The sequence below is a fragment of the Ruditapes philippinarum genome, unplaced genomic scaffold (assembly GCF_026571515.1).
Source record: "Ruditapes philippinarum isolate M1 unplaced genomic scaffold, ASM2657151v2 ctg985_1_1_1_1, whole genome shotgun sequence".
NCBI classification, from domain to species: Eukaryota; Metazoa; Mollusca; class Bivalvia; order Venerida; family Veneridae; genus Ruditapes; species Ruditapes philippinarum.
Genome location: NW_026857416.1, coordinates 30,983 through 54,075, shown reverse-complemented (window position 1 = coordinate 54,075; position 23,093 = coordinate 30,983). Strand labels below are relative to the sequence as shown.

Sequence of the window (23,093 nt, the reverse complement as noted above, 5' to 3'; positions counted from 1 at the left end):
TATGCCCCTTTTACTTTGAAAATAATATGAAATTTTCAGTTTCCGTTCATTATCTCCCCAACGGTACAACACATTCAAATCAAATTTGACATATGGATATGTCATGAGAAAATACAGGTCAAGTTCGAATTTGGTCATGGTTCGATGATTTTTGGCAGAGTTATGCCCCTTTTACTTTGAAAATAATATGAAATTTTCAGTTTCCGTTCATTATCTCCCCAACAGTACAACACATTCAACTCAAATTTCACATATGGATATGTCATGAGAAAATACAGGTCAAGTTTGAATTTGGTCATGGTTCGATGATTTTTGGCAGAGTTATGCTCCTTTTACTTTGAAAATAATATGAAATTTTCAGTTTCTGTTTATTATCTCCCCAACAGTACAACACATTCAACTCAAATTTCACATATGGATATGTTTTTGGAATGCCCAGGCCAAGTTCGAATTTGGTCATGGTTCAATGATATTTGGCAGAGTAATGCCCCTTTCACTTTGAAAATAATATGAAATTTACAGTTTCTGTTCATTATCTACCCAACAGTGTTACATATTCAACTCAAATTTGATATATGGGTATGTCAAAGGAATGGGCAGGTCAAGTTGGAATTTGGTCATGGTTCGATGATTTTTTGGCAGAGTTATGTCCCTTTCACTTTGAAAATAATATAGATACATCTTAGGAATAAGCAGTTTAAGTTTGAATTTGGTCATGGTTCAATGATTTTGGACAAACTTATCTTTCTTGAATATTGGAAAAAATTTGAACTTTCAGTTTCAGCACTCATACTTTTGTGGAAATGTATGTAGCCATTATTTTGGCTACAAATATGAAATATGCTATTTTCAAAAGGTTAAGACTGAATAATTTCAGTGCCTTGAACATTGTATGAAAATGGTTTGTGTAAACGTTGAAAAGTTTTAGGGGCTTTGAACTTAAAATGAAAACAATAATTTGTGCAAACAAATTTGGAACTAAATATTATAACATCTGAAATTTTGGCTGCATGCGGGGGCATCCGTGGCATGATGACACATTTCTAGTTTCATACTTAATTTTTCACCTGAGTGGAGCATAACTCAAAAAGTGTTTGACATATCAACATGAAATGCCATAGGTGGATAGATCTTATTGAGGAGGAATGTTGTGCACAAGAATGATAACTCTTCCCTATACAATTTTTGAGTTATTGCCCTTTCTTATTTTTCATGCTATTTTGTCCAGAGCTTATCTCAAAAAGTATTTGAAGTATCAACTTGAAACTTCATAGGTGGATGGATCTCATTGAGGAGGAGTGCAGTGCACAAGAATGATAACTCTACCCTGCATAATTTTTGAGTTATTACCCTTTGTTATTTTTCAAAATTAATTTTTGTCCAGAGCATAACTCAAAAAGCCTTTGAGATATCAAAATGAAACTTCATAGGTGCATAGATCTCACTAAGGAGGAATGTAGTGCACAAGAATGATAACTCTACCTTTCATAATTTTAGAGTTATTGCCCTTTGTTATTTTTCATGCTAATTTTTCACCCGAGTGGAGCATAACTCAAAAGTGTTTGAGATGTCAACATGAAATGTCATAGGTGGATAGATTTTATTGAGGAGGAATGCTGTGCACAAGAATGATAACTCTTCCCTGTACAATTTTTTAGTTATTGCCCTTTGTTCTTTTTCATACTATTTTGTCTGGAGCTTATCTCAAAAAGTATTTGAGGTATCAACTTGAAACTTCATTGGTGGATAGATTTTACTGAGGAGGGATGCAGGACACAAGAATGATAACCTACCCTGCATTATTTTTCAGTTATTGCCCTTTGTTATTTTCAGCCATCAGTATTCACATAGGTTTTAAATCTGTAATCACTATAGCCATCAGTTTTCATTACCAAAAGACCTCTTGAAATGGAATTATTCTGCTGTACTACATATACATTCTTCCAATGAGCAAACACATTCGGCGGGGGATGGCCATGTTGACATGGCTCTTGTTCTATAAGTTACAACAGTCTTTCTATGGTACAACATTTATCTCAATACTGAATATAATTTTATTTTGATGTTAGAATAATAGGTAACCTTGACCTTTATACTAGTTTGTTCTACAAGGTCAAATTTTCAAAATTCAGGAAACATTGAACATCAACAACATAGACCAATATCCTCTGTTTGATTTTTATATTTATCACAATATTTCTATATACTTGTATGCACGTATTCTTGCAGTTTTGAGGAGTTTAAAGATAGATTCAATCTCCCAATAGACATTTTAGACTTTTGATGTGAAAGTCTACTATTTTGTCAGGTGATTTTAATGTTGTCTGCACCTTTTTATTTTCTCTCTTATTTCTATCTTGGCTTACATTGTATTGTGCACAAATTTGGTTTATATATTTTGTTTTGTGATCTTGTCTTCAATATTTAACTTAATGTAGATCTTCAGTATTTAGAGGTAAAGATGACAATATGCTTAATGCCACCAGCTTAGAGCCATGCTGGCAAATATGTACAGCCTGACATGCCAATTCAAAATGGACAATTTCATTACAAATAGTGTGATTCAGCAAGATGTTAAGTTAATGAGTGAAATAGACATTATGCCAAAAACAGGTTTTAAAGTTATTTAAAGAATCATTCTTGCATCATATACAATTGGTTCCATGCATTATCCAGTGGTAAAGCATTGCTAAAACTTATTGGAATTATACCGAAAGACTGGTATATTTTTGCAAGATTAAAATGCTGATTTATAATTCAAGTCGGAATGTAAAAATTACAGTTTGAAAAACTCCCATGCATACCTGAAAGCAATTTTTAAATTGCTTTTCTTTGCAACAGGAAAAGTTCATGAATGAGTCGAAAGTGACTAGTCTTTAACTCTTGACCTGCTGGTATTGATAGTGATCGGCTTTTGCCACTAGCCAGGTCAGCATGTGGGGTGACCAACTCCAAACTTTCAATTTTCATATTGATATCCGTAAAATTGCTGATGGACTTTTCCAAAAATGGAAACATACAATTTCAGAAATTGAGCAGATTTACAGGTCATTGCGAAGTATAAAGATCCAGGCCTGCTTTCAGTCTGACCAGGCTCTAACCTGTTGGTAACAATAATTATTTCTTTTTGTATTTTTATATTGAAATCCCTTTAATTTCAAATTAATTGTTTCAAATTTAAGCAGAGCAATTTTTTACACAATAAGCAGGTTAAGGGTTAATGACTATTCAAAATAGAACTGATAAGCCAAGTAGGCAGAAGTACTAACTTGGTTCTTAGATTTACGATGCTGAATCTAAATCTGCAAAGCCTTGTTACTAGCAAAGTGTACTCCCGTACAGCGTGACCAAGTCCAATAATGTTGGCTTCCAAATTACCATCCTGGTTGATAATTGTTGATATTGACTATTTCAAAATGGGAAAAAACTGTTTCAAAATGGGAAAAAAGGCAAGTCCATATAGGAAATTCAAAAGATAAAGGACTGAGGGTTTTCATGTTTTGTAGGTCAGTTAGTTGAAGGTTTAATTTCTTGTGAGCTTTCAATATTGACATTGTTGTAATCCATGTAGTTTATGTATCGTGTTATATTGAACCTGCCTCTTAGTTTTATTTTTCATATTTATTATGTGACTGAAGACATAATTGAGCCGCATCATGACAAAACCAACATAATGGGTTTGAGACCAGCATGGATCCAGACCAGCCTGCGCATCCGCGCAGTCTGATCAGGATCCATGCTGTTCGCTTACAAACTCTATTACAAGTAGAGAAACTGATAGCGAACAGCATGGATCCTGATCAGACTGCGCGGATGCGCAGGCTGGTCTGGATCCATGCTGGTCGCAAACCCATTATGTTGGTTTTGTCGAGACACGACTCATATATTCTGGTCTTTTTTAAGTTAAATCCCAGGATAGTTGTCAAGAAACCACAAATTATGATAAAAGCATTCTATTTCCTATTAGATATTTTGGAATTACTTCCTTCCATAAGGGGTTTTGCAATTTCTTATAGATTTCATCATTATTTTGAATCTATTTTAGCTGGCCACGTAATTTGTGAGTAGTGTATTGTTGGTGTATTTTAGCTTTGCTTTTTTTTGAAGTTTGGTTATGCAGACAACATTTTTTGCAACTGGCAATTATCAGGCTTTTTGTCCAAGATTGTTGAACAGAATTTAGGGACCAGTCAAACATGAACTACAAGCATCTGTGTAATTGAATTGACTTTTACCAGGCTCTGTGTTTGAGACCTGGGTGAAGCACCAGATTTTCTGTGATGAGCTTGGTTTACTGCAATATGTCTAATGACATTCATCAGTGCTGGGTCAAATGGTTTATATGATAAAGTTTTGGCAAATACTAGTACAAAGACAGATTTGTACTTGAACACTCCTTGGTACTACTGCATGCAATACTGTTTATCATTATAAAGCTCAATGGAACAAACATACCTAAATGGTTCAGCATAATGTAATGGTTAGTGAGGTGAGAAAGATGTTTGAAATCAGTAACCTCAGCAACTTTTCCAAGGAGATTTTGCAGACTTTCCTTCCAGGGACTGGTCTCTATTTTCTGTTGTAATCAAGGACTTTTAGTTTTAATTTTAGTAGCACAGTCAAGGTTTTGAATATCAAAACTACACAAATGATATTTTGTTAATTTTTGTACCTTTTATGTCTGTTATTATAGTCTTATATAAAGAGTTTTGAGTTTATATATTGTACAAAACTATCCTGTAATGTAAAAGTAGAATTACTAAGCTTAAAATTGTAACTTTGAAAGTGCTTCTATATTTGTAAGAATAAGTAATCTTACATAAGTATAAGCCAATGCTTATAATCAATGGTAGTTCTCATAATGAGGAATTTAGTTTTTTAAGGGGAGGGGCAAAAGCTTTTTAATTGAGCTACTTTGTTCTTTTAATGTCCGATTACATAAACCCTATTTTAAGCACCATGACAAAATGCTTCATTTAAATAGGCACAACTTGCGTAGTTTATTTTTCATATAGAAAGACAATGTTATTTACTATTTGCTAACTTTTTAAACCTGAACATTTTAAATATTATATCAACTTGTATGATTGATATACGTTACTTTGAATGAAATGTAATATGAGCCGCGCCATGACACAACCAACATAGTGCGTTTGCGACCAGTTTGGATCCAGACCAGCCTGCACATCCGTGCTGTCTGGTGAGGATTCATGCTGTTCAATTACAAACCCTATTATGAGTAGAGAAACTGAAAGCAAACATCATGGATCCTGACCAGACTGTGCGGATGCGCAGGCTGGTCTGGATCCATGCTGGTTGCAAACACACTATGTTGGTTTTGACATGATGCGGCCCATATACCGGTATATTTATTTAAAATCTGAACAATGTGTTTAATTTTAGCTAAAGTATCCGTACAAGTATAGTTATGTAATGTAATAGGTCCAGTTTTCACTAGTCAATCCATTTTGCACTAGGATAGAGCTTTATTTGGTAGTTATAGTAAACATAAAACATTTTTCTGCATTGAATGTGTGATCAGTGTTGACTTACCTATGCCACTGATATAGAGCCAGATTAGGCCAGACCATATCCTGCCAGCTTCTTGATATCACAACACATTAACAATAGACAGTATCAGATTCAAAGCAGACCACATTGATAAAATAAATTTATAATGGTATAGAAAGTTTAAAGTCAGGTATAGAATTAACGTTATTAAGGTGATTATCTTTTAAAAGAGCATATCACCGTTACAAATGATCTAACAAAATACATCATAAGTTTATTTTCTATTTTCAGCTTTTCATCGATTTTTGGTGGAGAGTCGTCGAAGCGTCCTGCACGAGCCCGGGAAGCTGTGGAGTGACTTGCATCAGATGACGACCTCCTATCAACTGTCTGTGATATTGCCTTAGATTTAGATATCAACATAGCCCCAAACTTTCATATCAATAATGTTATTTGATATCAATTATTTTATAATTTGATATTAGTAATTCAATTTGATATTTTATTTCATACTAATCAAAGAGAGGTAGGGTTCAATCAATGAGGTATTACCTATAGATATAATCCACTGATTATCTTACATTGTGAAAACTTACTGCTTTTCTTCAAAAAGCTTCAATAGGTAATGCATTTCATAACAGTTTCATTGATTATATTCTATTTGAAGTCAGAAGTGTATGAGTATATTCTATTCAAAGTCAATAGAGGCCTCGTACCTTCTTCTTTTAAAAATACACAGCGCATATCGTAAATTTACATCACCAGTAGATGTATATGTTTGTTGATGACTATTGTTTAAATGAAATAAAGTGTTTAAGTTAAAATAACTGTAGTTGAAAATAGACTTTATTATTTAAATGTTATTTTTGCTCCATTTTTTTAAGAGACTGCCAATTTATTCCAATGGTCATGCATTTAATTTTAAGTGATTTTCTTCTATTGTAAGACTGAATAGCATGAACTAAATAAAACAACATAAGAAAAAAAAAATAAAGATCATTATTATGTTAACTTATTCATGTATTTTTGTCTAATTTATTTGACATTCCATTTATGTTCCGAGCAGAATTTGACATGGCCAACTTTTATTTATTAACATTGTAAAAGTTGTACTTTTTCCATTGAAACATTTGAAGTTGCATTTTTCATTGGTGTAATTTTTCCATTGCAACATTTTGAGGTGTAAATTTTCATTGCAACATTGTATTTGTACAAATTTTCATTGCAACAATTTTGTGATAAAATTTTTGATTGCAACTTTATTACAGTATAATAATACTTCATTGCAACATCTTCATTTCAATTCTGCTGTAAATCAAACTTTAATGTTGATGTTACAATGATGTGTTATAGCTAAAACTTTCTGTTATATATATTCTGCTAGACATTCTGTGTATATTTTAGAAATTCAGTTTAAATTAAAACTTATGGTTGTGATGCTTGAAGCTGATTGGCTACCGTCAGTGACATAACACCATGGATTCTAGCCAGTTGTTTCTTATAGTGACATAACACCATGGATTCTAGCCAGTTGATTTTAGTGACATAAAACCGTGGATTCTAGCCAGTTGATTCTTAGTGACATAACACCATGGATTCTAGCCAGTTGTTAATTCTTGCTTTATTCACATGCTTGTTCTACAGTTAACCATAGCAAGCCAATACAATTCTCAAAGATCTGTTTTCATGAAATTTCATTTACAATTGCATTATATACAGGTTGTGATTTGGATTTTTTATTTCAAAAATGGAATTTTGTGGTGTTGAAATAACTTAAGAACATTATTTTAAAGCAAAGATATGATTTTAGATATTAAAGGAACAAATGTCCGACTGATTGTTACACCCAGTCTGAAATTAAAATTTTGATATTGAAAATATTGTTTAGGCCTTCTTTGATTAATGTTTATATAAGAATATACCAAGATCAAATTTTAGATATATAAGATTTGTTGCCATTGTAGATTGTATAGAGAGTTTTGTACAGGTAGATAGAATCATTATATAATAACCCAGAACAACTTGTTTTTATTTTTAACTTAAAAATGTGCTAATGATTAGTTTTTTTACTTTATAAAACTTACACATTACATATTAATGGCTTATCATTTATTACGTACTGGTGTCCAGTTAGAGCAATTTTGTTTTTGCAGCTTTGCTCCATGGACTTTTATGATAAATAGAAAGATTAAGGTACAAAATTGATTTGTCAAGGTGAAATGGAGACGCAAAAAATGTTACATTGTAAAAATTTGGACCAGCATTTGCCTTTAACTGATAATAGTGAATAAATTATGAAGTGTTTGTTAATGTTTTTGTGCACGCTGTTTTGTTCTGTTCTGTTCTGTTCCAATTTCTGCACACACATAAATATTGATCATGTAGGCAAAATCAATGAAACAATTATTACCCTAACAGGACACCATAGTACGAATTATATTGAATTACTGATTCCAAATTAAAATTTGTGATATTTATTCAATATAGATGGGGCCAAGTCGTGACTGTTTAGCTGACAAAATAGTATATTTTTTATATCAAAAACATGCAATATTTCTGTAGCTAGTTTGTATGGATGCTGATTGTGCAATTGTTTGTTGTGTTAATTTATGTTGTTCTGATTTTTTATGTTATTCTCCTATATTTTTATAATTTGCTATTTGTTAGTGAATAAAATTGTTAACCATTACTGTAATGGCCTGCTTGTACTAATTGATTTTTAAAAGAAAACCTGTCAGATTTATTCCTTTTATCCAGCATTAACAATTCTATAATTTTTTTAAACATATATGGGTACAGAAATAACTTTACAAGGACATATAGCTGTTTTTTGTTCTGTGTCCTGCATTATCACGTTTTCCGGGGGAGGGGTTGGGAGGGGGAACACTGACAAAAAAACACAACAAAACAACACCATTCTGTTGTAGGTTATATGTTCAACCTCTTCTGCCGACGTAAGGTTGTAAGTTCCTGAGAAAAGAGATAAGACAATTCTGAAAACATCTCAATACTCTTACAGATAATGTTGTATAGCAACAAACTTGTTGTCTCTAGATCATGATGATTCTGTGATCCCCAAAATAAAGTTACAATATGAAATGGCTTATTTATTATATACATTCATATATATTGTAGTATCTATGAAAAGCTGAGTTTTATCAGTTATTTGTAGATATAAATACTTACTGAAAACTGGGGTATTATTTATGAAAAAAAAAAACACTTCCTGTTAAGCCTTATAAAAATTGCATAGAAAGAAAACAAATTTTGTTATTTTTGTTTTGGTGAACATGGCATATACAGAATTTAAAATTTATAAGTGAAGATTTTAATTTTTACATTTGTGTTGTATATATACTACTGATATAAATTGTATTTGCTGAAAAATATGCAAGTTTAGAAAATTAGTGACAAGTATAGTTTGGTTGTAAAATATGTATTTAACTGAATAGTGTATTGAAATAAGTAAACTTTTATACAAAACTGTTTAGAGATACCATTTAAATTTAAGTCTCTGGATTTTGCAATTTTATGAAATTTATTTGCCAACCCACCAATGATAGAGTAAATTTTTGTATAATAGTGTTAACTTTTAGGTTATAGTTAATTATGCTTCATAGTGTTTTATTGATCATTGTTAATTGATTACCGTTAATTGATTACAGTTAATTGATAGAAGGTTTTTGTTCTATTCAGTTTTATTTAGATGCCAGTTCTGTTAGATTGTGATGTGCAATATACTGTATACATGTATATAATAATAATATATTCCTTTTTATTTGTGCAGTGAAAGCATTTAAAAAAAAACAACAAGAAAATAAAAAGAAAAGACTTGCTGTCCAATTTTTTTTGGGGGGGTCAATAATTTTCTTTATCAAGAATTTTTGTCTAAGTGTTTAAATGGTTTTAAAGTTTCTGTTAGTTTGTGAAAGGTACAAAATTGAATATGCTTAATTTCACATTGTCTTATGATTTCTATGTAATAATGGTGACATAAAAACCCTAAAACTGACAAATAGAATATCCAACTATTTGCCACTTTGATTAACGACTACTTAAAGCTACATGCCTCCAGATGAGTCAAAATATTTCAATAAAATCAAACTTGAGAAAAAAGTACTAAGGTGTAAGGAAAAGTAAAAAAATTTAAGATTCAAGTAATATTTTACATATTATGTGCGATTAATGACTGATTTTTCAGTATTTACAACTATATTTCTACTTCGTTACTAAGGCAGTAAAGGCTATTTATGCATATTTTGACCATTTTTTTGTAAATTTACGAGGTTTGTAAGTGCCATTAATAATGTGTAAATTGCTTCCTTTTGGTTTCTTCATAATGTTACACATTCAAATTTATTTTCAAAATTTTCATGAAAATAAGCATAAATCTGGAGGCGTGCTGCTTTAAAGTGTTTTTTCAATAATAATAAAAAAAACATTTACAATAAATTCAATAATAGATAACAAAGTTATAATACATTGTATCATGTTTGTTTATCTGTGCAAACTAAATTTATATGGAAGTATTTTAATGTTTGTTTTTGATTTGTTGCTTTGATTTTTGTCTCAATTGTTATGAACATTTCAAAAAGTTTGTTTCCAAAACAGTTGTTATTTCTTTTTCTAATTGTGCTCTTTTAAAAAAGTTGTTAATGCATTTTATATTTAAAAGCATTTTGTACAATCTGCCACCATATAAATCATAATTTATAAGCACAGCTTACCAATGCATTATATCTTTATCATTGTTCAAGGATGAAATAATGTTCTTGTTTATATACTCACTGAAAATAATTGTCAAAGTAAGTTTTGTTGATTTCTGTTACACCATTCTTTTCATGTGAAGCTTTATTTACAAATGTTGGTCCAGAGGCTGTTAAGATATGGGCCGCGTCATGACAAAACCAACATAATGGGTTTGCGACCAGCATGGATCCAGACCAGCCTGCGCATCCGTGCAGTCTGATCAGGATCCATGCTGTTGGCTATCAGTTTCTCTACTTGTTATAGGGTTTGTAAGTGAACAGCATGGATCCTGATCAGACTGCGCGGATACTGGTCGCAAACCCATTATGTTGGTTTTGTCGTGACGCGGCTCATATATGTTACAAATTTATTATTTAGTAGAAATCTATAGGCATAAGTTTTTAAGGCATACTGTCATTTTAAAACAATTTTGTACAGGTAAATTGTATTTTTGTGTTAGTAAAGCTAGCTGTTCTCAAGTATGTCACTTATTGGAAAAAAAGTTCTTTTTTGTTTCCTCTAAAGAGATATCAGTAAATGCATTGTTTAGAAATCTTGTATGTTTTACTGAATTTTGAATGAGACATTAGTGTAGAATTAAACACAGGGTAATTACAATTGTAGCACAGTGTTACAACTGCATATTTAATGTTCTGCCAAAAGAATTATTAACTTACTGAGATAATCTGATTACTGTAAAAACCTTCAAAAAAAATGTGAACCAAACTTTAATATGTCAAGAAATTGCCATGAGACGAAACTGCTAAGGTATGTCCTGAAGAAAATACTTGTCTAGTTTATTTTAAGCACTTTTATTAGCTCATATATATATGATTGGATAAATGCTTTGAGTGTCAGCAGTTATATAAAGGTTATGATTAAAAGTTATATGCTTCATAGTGTCATTCTTGTTCATCTTCACCAAATCATGAAATGTCATCGAAATAGACCCATAACTTTTTGCTTTATGTCCCAATGAACGTTTAAGTAAATAAATACAAACCCAGATGGCCCTTTTTGAAGAAAAGGTTCAATTTTCACATACTAGTACTTGATCAAATTCTTACAAAATCTCTCGGAGATAACTAGCCCATTGTGAGAGTTTTTACATAATGACTAGACAGGATTCTGTCTGGTCTGAAGTTTTTAACCAGAAGATTTGGTGTATGTGAGAAACTGAGACAGGTTTTACAAGCGAACAATTTCAGAATTTCCTTAAACAGTGGAACATCACATAATCCCATGTTTGCAAGTTCAATCAGATTACATGTATGAAATTTGCTCAAAATATGTCTACATTGTATATTGTTATTTCGACTATTTCATAGCGTAACGTTATAGTATTTGTTCCGGGGCATTTTATTCTGTTTAAACATAAAGTTTATGTGAACGTCAAACATTCTATGTTAATACTCTTCCGAGAATTGTAAGATTATGGAAACAACATTATTTTACATGATATAAAACAATATTTCTTGACATATACTATACAGTATGTATTTATATCTTACAAAACAAATAGATCATGCAGATCTATTGCGATATCTCATAAAGCTCAACGTGCCTGGCTCCATTCTTGGCTGAGGTACAGACGGCGTGTTTGGCACGCTGTGCTTTTATTCTTTATTTTACCAGATTTGCGTCCACATAATATTTCAAAGATCGTTGAAAGACATCGAGTGTACGATTTCAGGTCAATTCCATGCACTTTTTGAAAAGAATTGTCATATTCTTGTATCAATTGTTGAAACAATTAGTCTCTGTGGTAAGCAAACTATGGCAAGGGGTCATCAAGCAATATCCATGCAATGTGGTATTAAATGCCCCAGTGTAATAAATCGAAACATTTATGACAAATCTAAAGTTATTGCGACCTCACCATTTGAATGGGCATAATTTGTCATTTTTAAGTTCTTTAAATTCTTATTTTGGAAATAAAAGCAGAGTTTCAATTTTCGGTTTTCAGTTCATTCTGAAGAGCGTAACCAAGCTCCTTTGATATGTACTCCATACAATATGTGCAATGAACAAAATACGATTTATATTTGTAAAACAACGGTTTAATGTTAATTTGTTCCTGTTTCTTTGATTCACGACAGCCTATGTTTTTTAAACTAACATTTCATTAATTTTTAGCCGGTGCAAACCCGGGTTATATTATGGTGAATGTCGGGCGGGAAAAAATTCGTTACAGTTTTCTCAGTCATCTGTGTTCAAGATGCGTAGAACTTGGTCCTAGGGAAGATCTCTACGACGAGAGACGGCTTGAGAAGACCTCTGTTTCGACCCTATATGATCAGCGACGTCGAAGGCGAACTAAGTCGTTCGTTGCAGGCTCTACGACAAGCGACGTACCACTGGGACATATGGCAAAGCCGGTGCCCAGAATAAACAAAACTAAAAGCATCATCTCATCGTGAAACATCAGTCATGATTCAAACCTACTTGGTGTAAGATTTACAAAAGCTAAATCATTGACGAGTCTTAAATATTTGCGCTAAAAATAAATAAATAGATAAATAAATAAATAAATAAATATAAATAAATAAATAAATAAATAAATAAATAAATAAATAAATAAATAAATAAATAAATACATAAATAAATAAAATAAATAAATAAATAAATAAATAAAAAATAAATAAATAAATAAAATAAAAAGAGCATTTTTTTTCAACTAAAATAGTGAGATGAAAGCATATAAAATTCGGTAAATATTCTTTAGATTTACTAGTTAAAATCGATCAATTTCGGTCATATTAAATTATTATTAATTTATATATTTGCCGATTTTTTTAAGCATTTAGATCTAACGACAGATTGGAAACTTGATCTTATAACTTGAAAAGTGTAGTAAAGGGATTAAAGCATAATTTGTGCGAGAATTGTGCTATGAAATATTATCAAATCGAGAGTACAGAGTAACTCCCCTTTGATTTCATTTCTCCATTACAATAAGCGAATACGTTGGTGCTATAGTAGTTAAGAAAATTAAATGTGGAATTATACATATTACATTTGCTATATTTTTCAACTACTGTATGGATGTTTTTAAGAAAGGAGAAAACAGTTACTTGTATACAGTAAATGTATTATAGAAAAACAGAAATGGAATTCGTTTAATCTATACTGTAAGTGGGAAAAAAGTTCCAAAAACAATTCTAAAAGTTATGAGATTCTAGATTTAGTTACATATTTTTTATTTGAAATTAGATTTATGTTTTTCATTCTTAATACAGGAAATTGATCGTGACACTGAAAATTAAAGGGTCTGCAAGAAAGCCGGTCAGGAAAATGTACAAGTAAAAAGTATTGAAACAGAAATGAGCTTTACCGGAGGAGAAAACTGTAGATAAAAGCTTTTCTCTCATGGCAATCAACTTACAACACACATGGAGATTCACACCAGTGAGAAACTTTACAGATGCGATACATGTGATAGATCATTTCCTTACCTTAGTAAACTGAAAAAACATATCCACATGCACACTGGGGAGAAGAATTATGAATGTGATAATTGTGACAAAACATTCTCGAGTAGTTCTCATCTTCAAAGGCACATGATAATTCACACTGGTGAAAAGAACTTTGCATGTGAAATATGTGATAAATCATTTAATTGTAAAGGTAATCTTAAAAGGCATATGGTAATTCACAGTGGTGAGAAAAATTATAAATGTGAAATTTGTGATAAAGAATTTTCCCAAAGAAGCAACCTTACATCACATTTGATAATCCACACTGGTGAGAAGAAATACAAATGTGAAATCTGCTCTAAAGAATTTTTCAAACAAGGTCAACTCAAAGCACATGTTCCAACTCACGCCGGGCAGAAGATTCATAGATGCGAAATTTGTTTTAGAACATTTCTCTATGCAAGCAAGTTGAAAAAACATATGAGCACAGCAAATCACACTGGTGAGAAAAAGTTTAAATGTGGAATTTGTAAAAAATTATTTCTTCTTAAAGGTCGTCTTGATAGCCATTTACGAATACACACAGGCGAGAAAAATTTCACATGTGAAGTCTGTGATAAGTCATTCAGATTTGAAAGTAATCTTAAAAGTCATTTGAAAATTCACACTGGTGAGAAGAACAATGTATGTGAGGTTTGTCAAAAAGCCTTTTATGAAATTGGTGATCTCAGAAAACATATGGCCATTCACACTGGAACCAAAAACTATAAATGTGATCTATGTGGTAAATCATTTACTCACAATTCTGGTCTTAACATTCACATGAACATTCACATGGGTATCAAGAGACATAAATGTGAAATATGTGAACAAATGTTTTTGCAAAGCAGTGCTTTTAAAAGACATATGACCATTCACACTGGCGATAAAAGGTTTAAGTGTAAAGTGTGTGACAAAGGATATTCTAGAGGTGATTCCCTAAAAACGCATATGTTGAGTCACACTGGTCATTAAAGTTTTACTTCCTGGAAGTTCTAAGATATATCAATATAGTAGTAAAACTCAGTGTTGTAACCTATTGTGAATCAAGCAATAAGTAATTAACCATAGACGCTGGTTGGAGACGCATTCAATGACAAGATACATTTGTTACAAGAATTACTTATACAAACACATTTCTTTCTCTCATTTTTTTATTTGTTTGGGTCTTCAGACCAAACAAATAATGGTAGCGAAATTTCAGACCCTGGTGTTCTTATTTGCAAATGCCGAAAGTAGTCCAAACTCCTTGAAGCGGTTACTTCCCTTCATATGTACATTAATGCCGAAAAAATAAGGGGAGATCACTGCGTAAAGATTGTCAAATGACAGGTGCATTAATTTTCGTAACTAAAAAAAAGTTCCTGATTGGTCGAAGATTTCTAATATTGTGTTATTCTTATAGAATAATATGAATATACATGCTTATATTCAGCTCCATGATTATTTACTTCAGTGTAAAACAACATGTTTACCGTGAACAAAATATATCGAAATTAATAAGGGTTACAAACTCTAATTTAGAATAATATGGTATTCTTCAGGCTGTTATATTATATCTCCCCGTGGTAGAGGGGTTTACTCACTCGCTTTGGAAGCGAGAGGTCTGGAGTTCAAATCCCAGTTCAGGCAACTCATGTTTTTTTTTATTGTTTAAGCCAAATAAACATTGAATTGAATATCAGTGTTGCAATTAGTCTTATAGCCAATTTACTATAGTTATAACACTGGAAACAGTATTGGTGACACTATACAAACAAATTGGTTTATAATCCTACATCCTTCACCTTTTTGACATTCTGTGACCCAAACAAATTCAGCGCCTTCTATGCTTTGATTTTTATTATTATTTGTATATATGTATTGTTATGTTGTGTTTCTTTTGTTGTAATGAATCTATTGTTTGTGTAAACAAAATGTGTTGCAGATGCATCAAATCCTAGTCTGACCAAATGATGTTTAAATCACTAAGAATGTTTTAAATATAACTAAATGAATATAATAATATATGAAAGTATAAGCGCCGATCGGGGAAAACTCTCGACTTTTTATTTTTCACTTTTTCTAAACAAACGGTTAAAACATTTTATCTTTAAAAAGAAAATTAAAGAAAAAAATTATTCTCTGCGTTGACCGTATCATTCTCGCGCTGACATTATGGATATGGTGTGATTTTAAAGCTGCATGCCTCCAGATGAGTCAAAATATTTCAATAAAATCAAACCTAAGAATCATGTACTACGATTTTAGGAAACATAAAATTATTCAAGATTCAAGTAATATTTTACATGGTATGTGCGGTTAATGACTGAATTTTTATTATTTACAACTATATTTCTACTGCGTTACTACTGCGTTACTAACGCAGTAAGGGCTATTTATGCATATTTGACCACTTGTTTTGGTAATTAACGTGGCTTGCAAGTGCCATTGATAATGTGTTAATTGCTTCCTTTTGGTTATTTCAAAATATTATGCATTCAAATACATTTTCAAAATTTTCATAAAAAGTAGCATGAATCTGGAGGCGTGCTGCTTTAAATGTCGAGTATTACTGTTATACATGGTATATGAAAATAAATGTTAACAAAACGAAGGCATGATTTGTTTTAAATGGCAAAAGCACTTTCACGGATTTCTACATATACTATATAGAATAGAACTAGTTTAACTTCTTTAAAAAATGTAACGCACGCAGAAACAAATTGTCGATCACGCCTCATTTTCAGTTTTTCAATAAATTGGATAGGCAAATTTTATAAGATTCATTTGTTTAAAGTGTTATCAGAAATATTTGGTATGAATAGAGCCAGTGATACTGAAATGATATAATCAAACCTGCATTAAAGACCACTTCCGAATCAAGATAACTCTGTACATAAAGACTACTCTTCACAAACCTTTGTTGATTAAATAGAATATCTATAAAGGACATGTTCAGTCTCTACTTTGGCTGACCTTTGTTCACAGGTTTGACTGTTCATCAAAAAAAAAATAATCAAGGTACATTTAGGTTAACGTAAATCCAGAAAATCATCAGCATTGTATTATAATGTTTTGTTTTGCAATTTTAAGGTATACTCACTTTAATATTTGAAATAAAATAATAAACTGGGCATGCGCGAGAAAGTGTACTGATACCTCATTTAGAGCACCCCAAAGCGTACTGATACCTCATTTAGAGCACCCCAAAGTTTTCCAATACTGAAATTTAGAGAACGCCGATCTTCAAAGGAATGTTATGGCGGTCATGCCATAAAAATATTGTCTTTCATAAGTGAATAGTTTTGTTCAATTACAGTACATGACGTCTGTGCCGCGGAGATAAGCATTTACAACAAATTTAGCACATTTTTCACATTCAACATATAAAATGTTACAATATAATTTGCGATCGTTTGTTAGGTTAACAAAGTCTTGTGAGAGCAGAATGTCCCCAAATATATTTGTTCTTAAAGAATTATACAGGGTACGTTCATATTTTGTAAGTTTTTTTCCAGATATATGTAGTTTAATTTTACATTCATTGTTTGATTTAAATACTCAATCCACTGATTGTCTTTAATTAGTTACCAAACCAAATCAGTAACAGTCAGAATACCACAACTACAAACAATGTGTTGGTGAGATACAATCTTATGAATCTTACAATCTACACTTATGGTTTTATGGATGTATGGGAGAATCAAAGTTGTGTTTGTCATAAATCTGTTATCTGCGAATTGAAGCAACGTGTAATAGATAACTTTTTACAAAACTGGCATTCTGATATTAATGGTAGCCCAGTTTTGAATTTGTATAATAATTTGAAGAGTGGGTTTGGTTATGAACATTATTTAGATCTTATACCAGGAAATCTTAGAACTTATATAAGTAGAATACGTATGTCTTCACATGCATTACTGATACAAACCGGACGCTATGGTGTAAACAGAATTCCTAGAAATGAACGATATTGTATATATTGTAATCTTCGTGATATTGAAGATGAATACCATTTTATATTAGTATGTACTTCGTAAAAAATATGTAATAGTTATAGAATATATACGAGGACTTTACCGGCTGGTATCAGCGCATGGGGGCGACTACAAGGGTCAATCATAGGAAATTAATCGAGACGGAACGTCGAGATTAATTTCCATGATTGACCCTTTTTGTCGCCCCATGCGCTGATACCAGCCGGTGAAGTCCGAGTTTTTATTCTGTAACTGTTTTATCGCATGACCATCACGACTTTTTTCTTCTCTCGTAATATTTGCTTTATTTAAGCATATAAATATTTTAAGAAATACCCACAGAAATACACCCATTAGATGCCGTTGAAGGAATTGGACATTAATAACCATTTCACGAGGTAAGTTGATGCATTTTTCCTAATTGCGAAATAATAACCATCTTTCCACCTCATTTTCAAAATATAATCTAGGACATATTGTCGATAAGTATCCCGGTGTATATTTCAGAGGTAACAATGTAGTGACTTTTATTTAAAGGCACATTATGCCTCAGATATTCTTTTTTATTAAATTCTTTAGAAATGTAAAACACCTGTTTAATAATGTTTTAATAATGGATTTAGAACATGTAGGATATTTAACAGCTGAAGAAAGTAGTGCTGAATGTGCAGTAATGTGTTGTAAATGTAGCAAAATGTAAATAAGTAGTATTTTGACTTCCATACAACATACTAATTCATTATAATTATACCAATTGCCAGCAAAGCAAAAGATATAAAGATAGTTCATTTATATGGCAGATAAGTATTTTTGTGAAACTTGTAACAAGACACCAAATATTTAAAATTTTGAGAAATAAAAATGATAGCATTTCTGACGCATAATGTGCCTTTAACACTACTTCCATCTATTAATAATTACGCTAGAATATTATGTTCATATACGTGTAGTGATTTACTGAATGATTTACTGGTCAGAATCTCCTGTAAAACGAAGGCAATGTTTAAAGTAAAAAAAAAACAACAGAATAATTTGATCATTGTTTCAGATTTGTCCTCGAGGTCAGGATGCAGAAAATGGCGATTACTTTTCAATGGACTCAACATCTTTATAATAACTGTATTTTCAGGTTTTAAAAAAAAAAAGATTGTGTAATGTTTTGTTTTGCTCTTTTTCAGGTATGCTCACTTTATTATTTGAAATAAATAATAAACTGGGCATGCGCGAGAAAGTGTACTGATACCTCATTTAGAGCACCCCAAAGCGTACTGATACCTCATTTAGAGCACCCCAAAGTTTTCCAATACCGAAATTTAGAGAACGCCTATCTTCAAAGGAAACTTGTGGCGGCCATGCGATAAATTAAGAGATACTACTATGTTAGACCAAGTATGTTCAAATTTATTGAATTGTTAAATTGTAATAATAAGAAAATATTGTGTAACTTGGCTTACTATATCAGAGATGCTATGACTTATAGAACATCCATGTCTTATAATATGTAATAATGAATGGTTAATCCTCTATGTAGGAAGTAAATAGAATATTTCATGTTGTATTCTTTATCTATATTTTCATTGTTAACAGTATGTATGTTAAGATCTATAGCTATATTTATGTACATTAAATGTCATGTGACTATTGTATAGTATATTTAATTGTACAAATTGTAAGATGATGTACCATGTACAAATCTTGAATAAAATTTCTGTTCTGTTCTGTTCTATGAAATATCATTGTTACTGTAACAGCTTTAAACCGCAGGAGCGCCAGACATGTTAGTTTCACATTGTATACGTACATGTATTATATAATTTTCATAATGCTTTATCACAAGAGCCACCGCCTAGCGGGGGCTCCTCCCGACTATTCTAATTTCTAAAGTAAAACACATTGGAGGAAAAATATTACAGCAAAGAGAACACCTAGATAACATAATTTTCTATTGAAAAAATAAAATTCAAAAATTTCATATTTGACCTTGACAGTTAGGATCATTCAAAGGTATAGGTCACATTTGAATTAATCACCAAGTTGTCAGTTTGTCTATATTTAGCTCCATTGTTTTAAAATTTCAAAAAGGGTTTTTTTTTCCTAAGGAAGAAAAAAAAATACACTGTAAATTACAAAGTTAGAAAATTTAAAAAATTTTAAATTTATTTTTGACCCCCGACGGTCATTTTTAATTTTTGTAAAGGGTAAAAATTGATAACCCATGTCAATTGTTACTTTTTTCTTTTGCCCAACATTTAAAAAAATTTGAAAAAGATAGGGCCCTTTGGGAAAACCCAAAATTCACTTTTTTGTTTTTAGTGTCCAAGACAAATTAAATAAAAGGTCAAGTTCTATTAAATCTTGAAGTCACATGCAATAACTTAAATTTTTGTCAAATTGTTTTACAGTTGGGAGTAGTCTAAAATAAAAGCGGATTTTCAATTTTCCTGATTTTCATCAAAGTAAATTGGCTATTTTTTACCCGTCTTTTTAATATTTTAGCAGTATAGATCTAGATACACCAAGTTTAAACCTTCAAAAAATATTTATGAATGTGTAAAATATTACTAGCTGTATAGACCTTTCTAATGATAAAATATTAAATTGTTCGATAATGAATGATAACAAAATTGAACTTGTTATGTTTCGCATTTTTATCATTACTGTAGCTATAAACAGATTTAAAACACGACCAGTAAGCGTGACAATGTATGCGGTCCCGTTTTCGGACAAGATAAGGATTATGAATAATATTCGAGGTGTTCCGATAATTTAATTAGAAAATAAACGGTACTAAAATGGCAGCATGTGAATCCGATGAAATCAGAGAGATGTACTGTGAACCTTGCTATAAAGATGGAATTAAACATACGAAAGCCGTTGGGTTTTGTTCAACCTGCGTTGAGTTTATGTGTGTTACTTGTGTCCGATACCATAGAAAATATATGCCTGAACATGCACTGAAGGACGAGGAAGATATGCCCAAGGATTATTGTTTTGATCTCTGCTCTCAACATTCAGTAGAAGTAGTCAAGTTTTACTGTATGACATGTGGTATTACGGCGTGTGCACGATGTAAACAAGATCAACATTCAAGTTGTGCTGATGTTCATCATTTACCAGATATTGTAGTTGATTTTGAAAGAAGCCCTGAGCTAAAGGTTTTGGAAAAGAAAATAATGAAAACAAAGTCGAACTTGCAACGATTGAAAAGAACAATAGCTAAGGGTGAAAAACATACAGAAGTGTTAAGGTCAGGTGCAGCTAGGACATTAGAAAGGCAAAGGGAAAATATGACATTACAATTTGATCATTTTGCAGAAGAAATAAACAGTTACCAACATCAAAAAGCCCCCCCAAATGCTGAGACAGAGCAAGAGCTTCAGGAGAAGTTTGAATGAAGGCTGATTACTGTTAATGATAAACAAATTTCCCAGGGGAAACCCGATTTAGCAATATAAAAAAAGTAAACAAAGTTAATTTTTTTATTAAAGAAAGGAGGGTCATAAGGGAAAGATAAAAATTAAAAGTTAGAAAAACCCTTAAAAATAGGGTTTGGGGGTCCAATGATTACTTTTTTTCCTTTTGAAAACTCGGGGAAAGACCTTTTGGGATCATTAAGGAGGGGAAAGGAGAAAAAAATTAAAAAAAATTGGGGTTACAGCTTTAAAACTTTCGCGGTTTATTTTAGAACCCAAAATGGCAGGTAAAATTCAAAAAAGAATTTTCAAAAATTGGGGAAATTTTTCCTTCTATTTTATTCTCCTTTTGCATTTTGGGGGATAAAAAAAACATGCTTAAAATTTTTTTCCTTATTTTTCCCTTTTTTCCTTTGTCAATGTTAAAGGATAAAATTCCCGGGTGATTCCTACCTTTCTGTTGGATATGACCTTGCAAAGATTTATGTTGGTCATATGTATCAAAGTGACAATATGGACTTATAAAAAATTTTACACTTGGACAATGTTGAAAACACTGGATTTGTTTTGCCAAAGGCCTAAATGAATGGTATAAACAGATTCCCTCTTACATACATCAGTGTTAAAACCAAAAGACCAATGTTTACATGTTAATATCACTGGGAATTTGGCTTTCTTTTCCCCAATTCATCTTGCTGCTGTTGACAATAAATAACGTAACTGTGAAAAACTTATTGATATTGAAACAAGAGAAAGTTATAAACAGAACTGGCGTGGGGAAAAAAATTCACTCTGATTCGGCCATAGGGATGCCTGACAAATAAAAAAGGCCCGAAGTGATCAGTTTAGCTGTAACAAATTCCCCACATTCTAAAACTATCGGGTTTCCTTCACCTGACATGCTTTTGGGTTAGACTTGATCACAATTATCCAAAGCAAGAATAAATAAGCAGTTAACTGTTTAATGCTATGGCATAGTTTATCACAACAACAAATTGATAATATCATGTATTGGAGATCATTTTTCTGTTAGAATGCTAGATTTAGCTGGTAATGTACTACAAAGTTTTGATAAAGACCATGAAGGAGAGCAGTTGTTTTCTTCACCTTATCATGTTATCCTTGGTAAAAATTGTAATTCTTTGTATGTTTCAAATTATGAAAATGGGAATGTAACTAGACTGTCAATGGATGGAACTGTTTTTAGGCAGTCTACAAACATGAACAACTTAAAGATGGTATTTTTTTTTTTTTTGGAATGAAAATAGATAAAGCAGGGAAAGTGGTATGTTTGTGGTTATCGACAATATTTTTTCGGTTGTCAGAGGATTTAACTGAGGGTTTCCAGGTACTGCATGCTAATAATAGAGTAAACAATAACATTGCTTATTGTGAAAAAACAAATTCATTCTGGTTAGCTTTTCATGATCAAGATTACATATTAAACATTTCAGTGTAATGTTAACATATCATAAAAAGGAAAACGTCTTAGATTGGAATTCTCATTAACACTGGTGTATCTTGTAATTTTTCAGACTGTTTAGTGATTATCCTTAAATCAAAACATCAGCTTGTAATTTTCTTTATAGATTTATTGAGTTAGTTTTTAATCAAGTAATTATTTAAATAATGTAGCTGTTTGATAGAGAATAATTGTGATTAATATTATTGACATGTAATTCTATTTTTCCTGAATAATAACATTATTTTTTTGAAGTTTTGTAATTGTGCTACACTTACTTTTTATCATAGGTATATAAGTGTACTAAAGAACATGATCATTCAAGAATATTGTTTGATACTTGTCTAATGTTAAATAAACAGTTTAAAAACAAAACCAATTAAAAACATTCATTATTTTCTATTTCACATACAATCCTTTTCCATCTCAGCACTAATGCAAAAATTTGCAAGTTTGCAAATTCTACTAGCAACTTTTAGTTTGCACAAGTAGCTAGCTTTCAAAGCCGCACATCCATCTTTTAAGTATTTAACATTATTGGATA

General features: G+C 31.4%; 3 protein-coding genes across 3 annotated transcripts in view; all 3 read left to right on the top strand.

The window, feature by feature from the left end:
- LOC132749658 (RILP-like protein 1) overlaps nucleotides 1-11,155 on the top strand; it is a 37,223-nt gene extending 26,068 nt beyond the window's left edge. The window contains 1 exon segment of the mRNA XM_060739504.1: nucleotides 5,803-11,155. Coding sequence (XP_060595487.1) covers nucleotides 5,803-5,869 — 67 coding nt within the window. The 3' untranslated portion in view covers nucleotides 5,870-11,155.
- Nucleotides 11,156-13,222: 2,067 nt separating this feature from the next.
- On the top strand, nucleotides 13,223-14,752 carry LOC132749657 (zinc finger protein 737-like). The gene is made up of 2 exons (XM_060739503.1): nucleotides 13,223-13,391; nucleotides 13,500-14,752. Exon 2 carries the CDS (start codon nucleotides 13,653-13,655, stop codon nucleotides 14,688-14,690), a length of 1,038 nt encoding a protein of 345 aa, XP_060595486.1. The 5' UTR covers nucleotides 13,223-13,391; nucleotides 13,500-13,652; the 3' UTR covers nucleotides 14,691-14,752.
- A 5,714-nt stretch (nucleotides 14,753-20,466) lies between these two features.
- LOC132749655 (uncharacterized) lies at nucleotides 20,467-21,069 on the top strand. The gene has a single exon (XM_060739501.1). The coding sequence runs from the start codon at nucleotides 20,467-20,469 to the stop codon at nucleotides 21,067-21,069; it is 603 nt and encodes a 200-aa protein (XP_060595484.1).
- The last annotated feature ends 2,024 nt before the right edge of the window (nucleotides 21,070-23,093 follow it).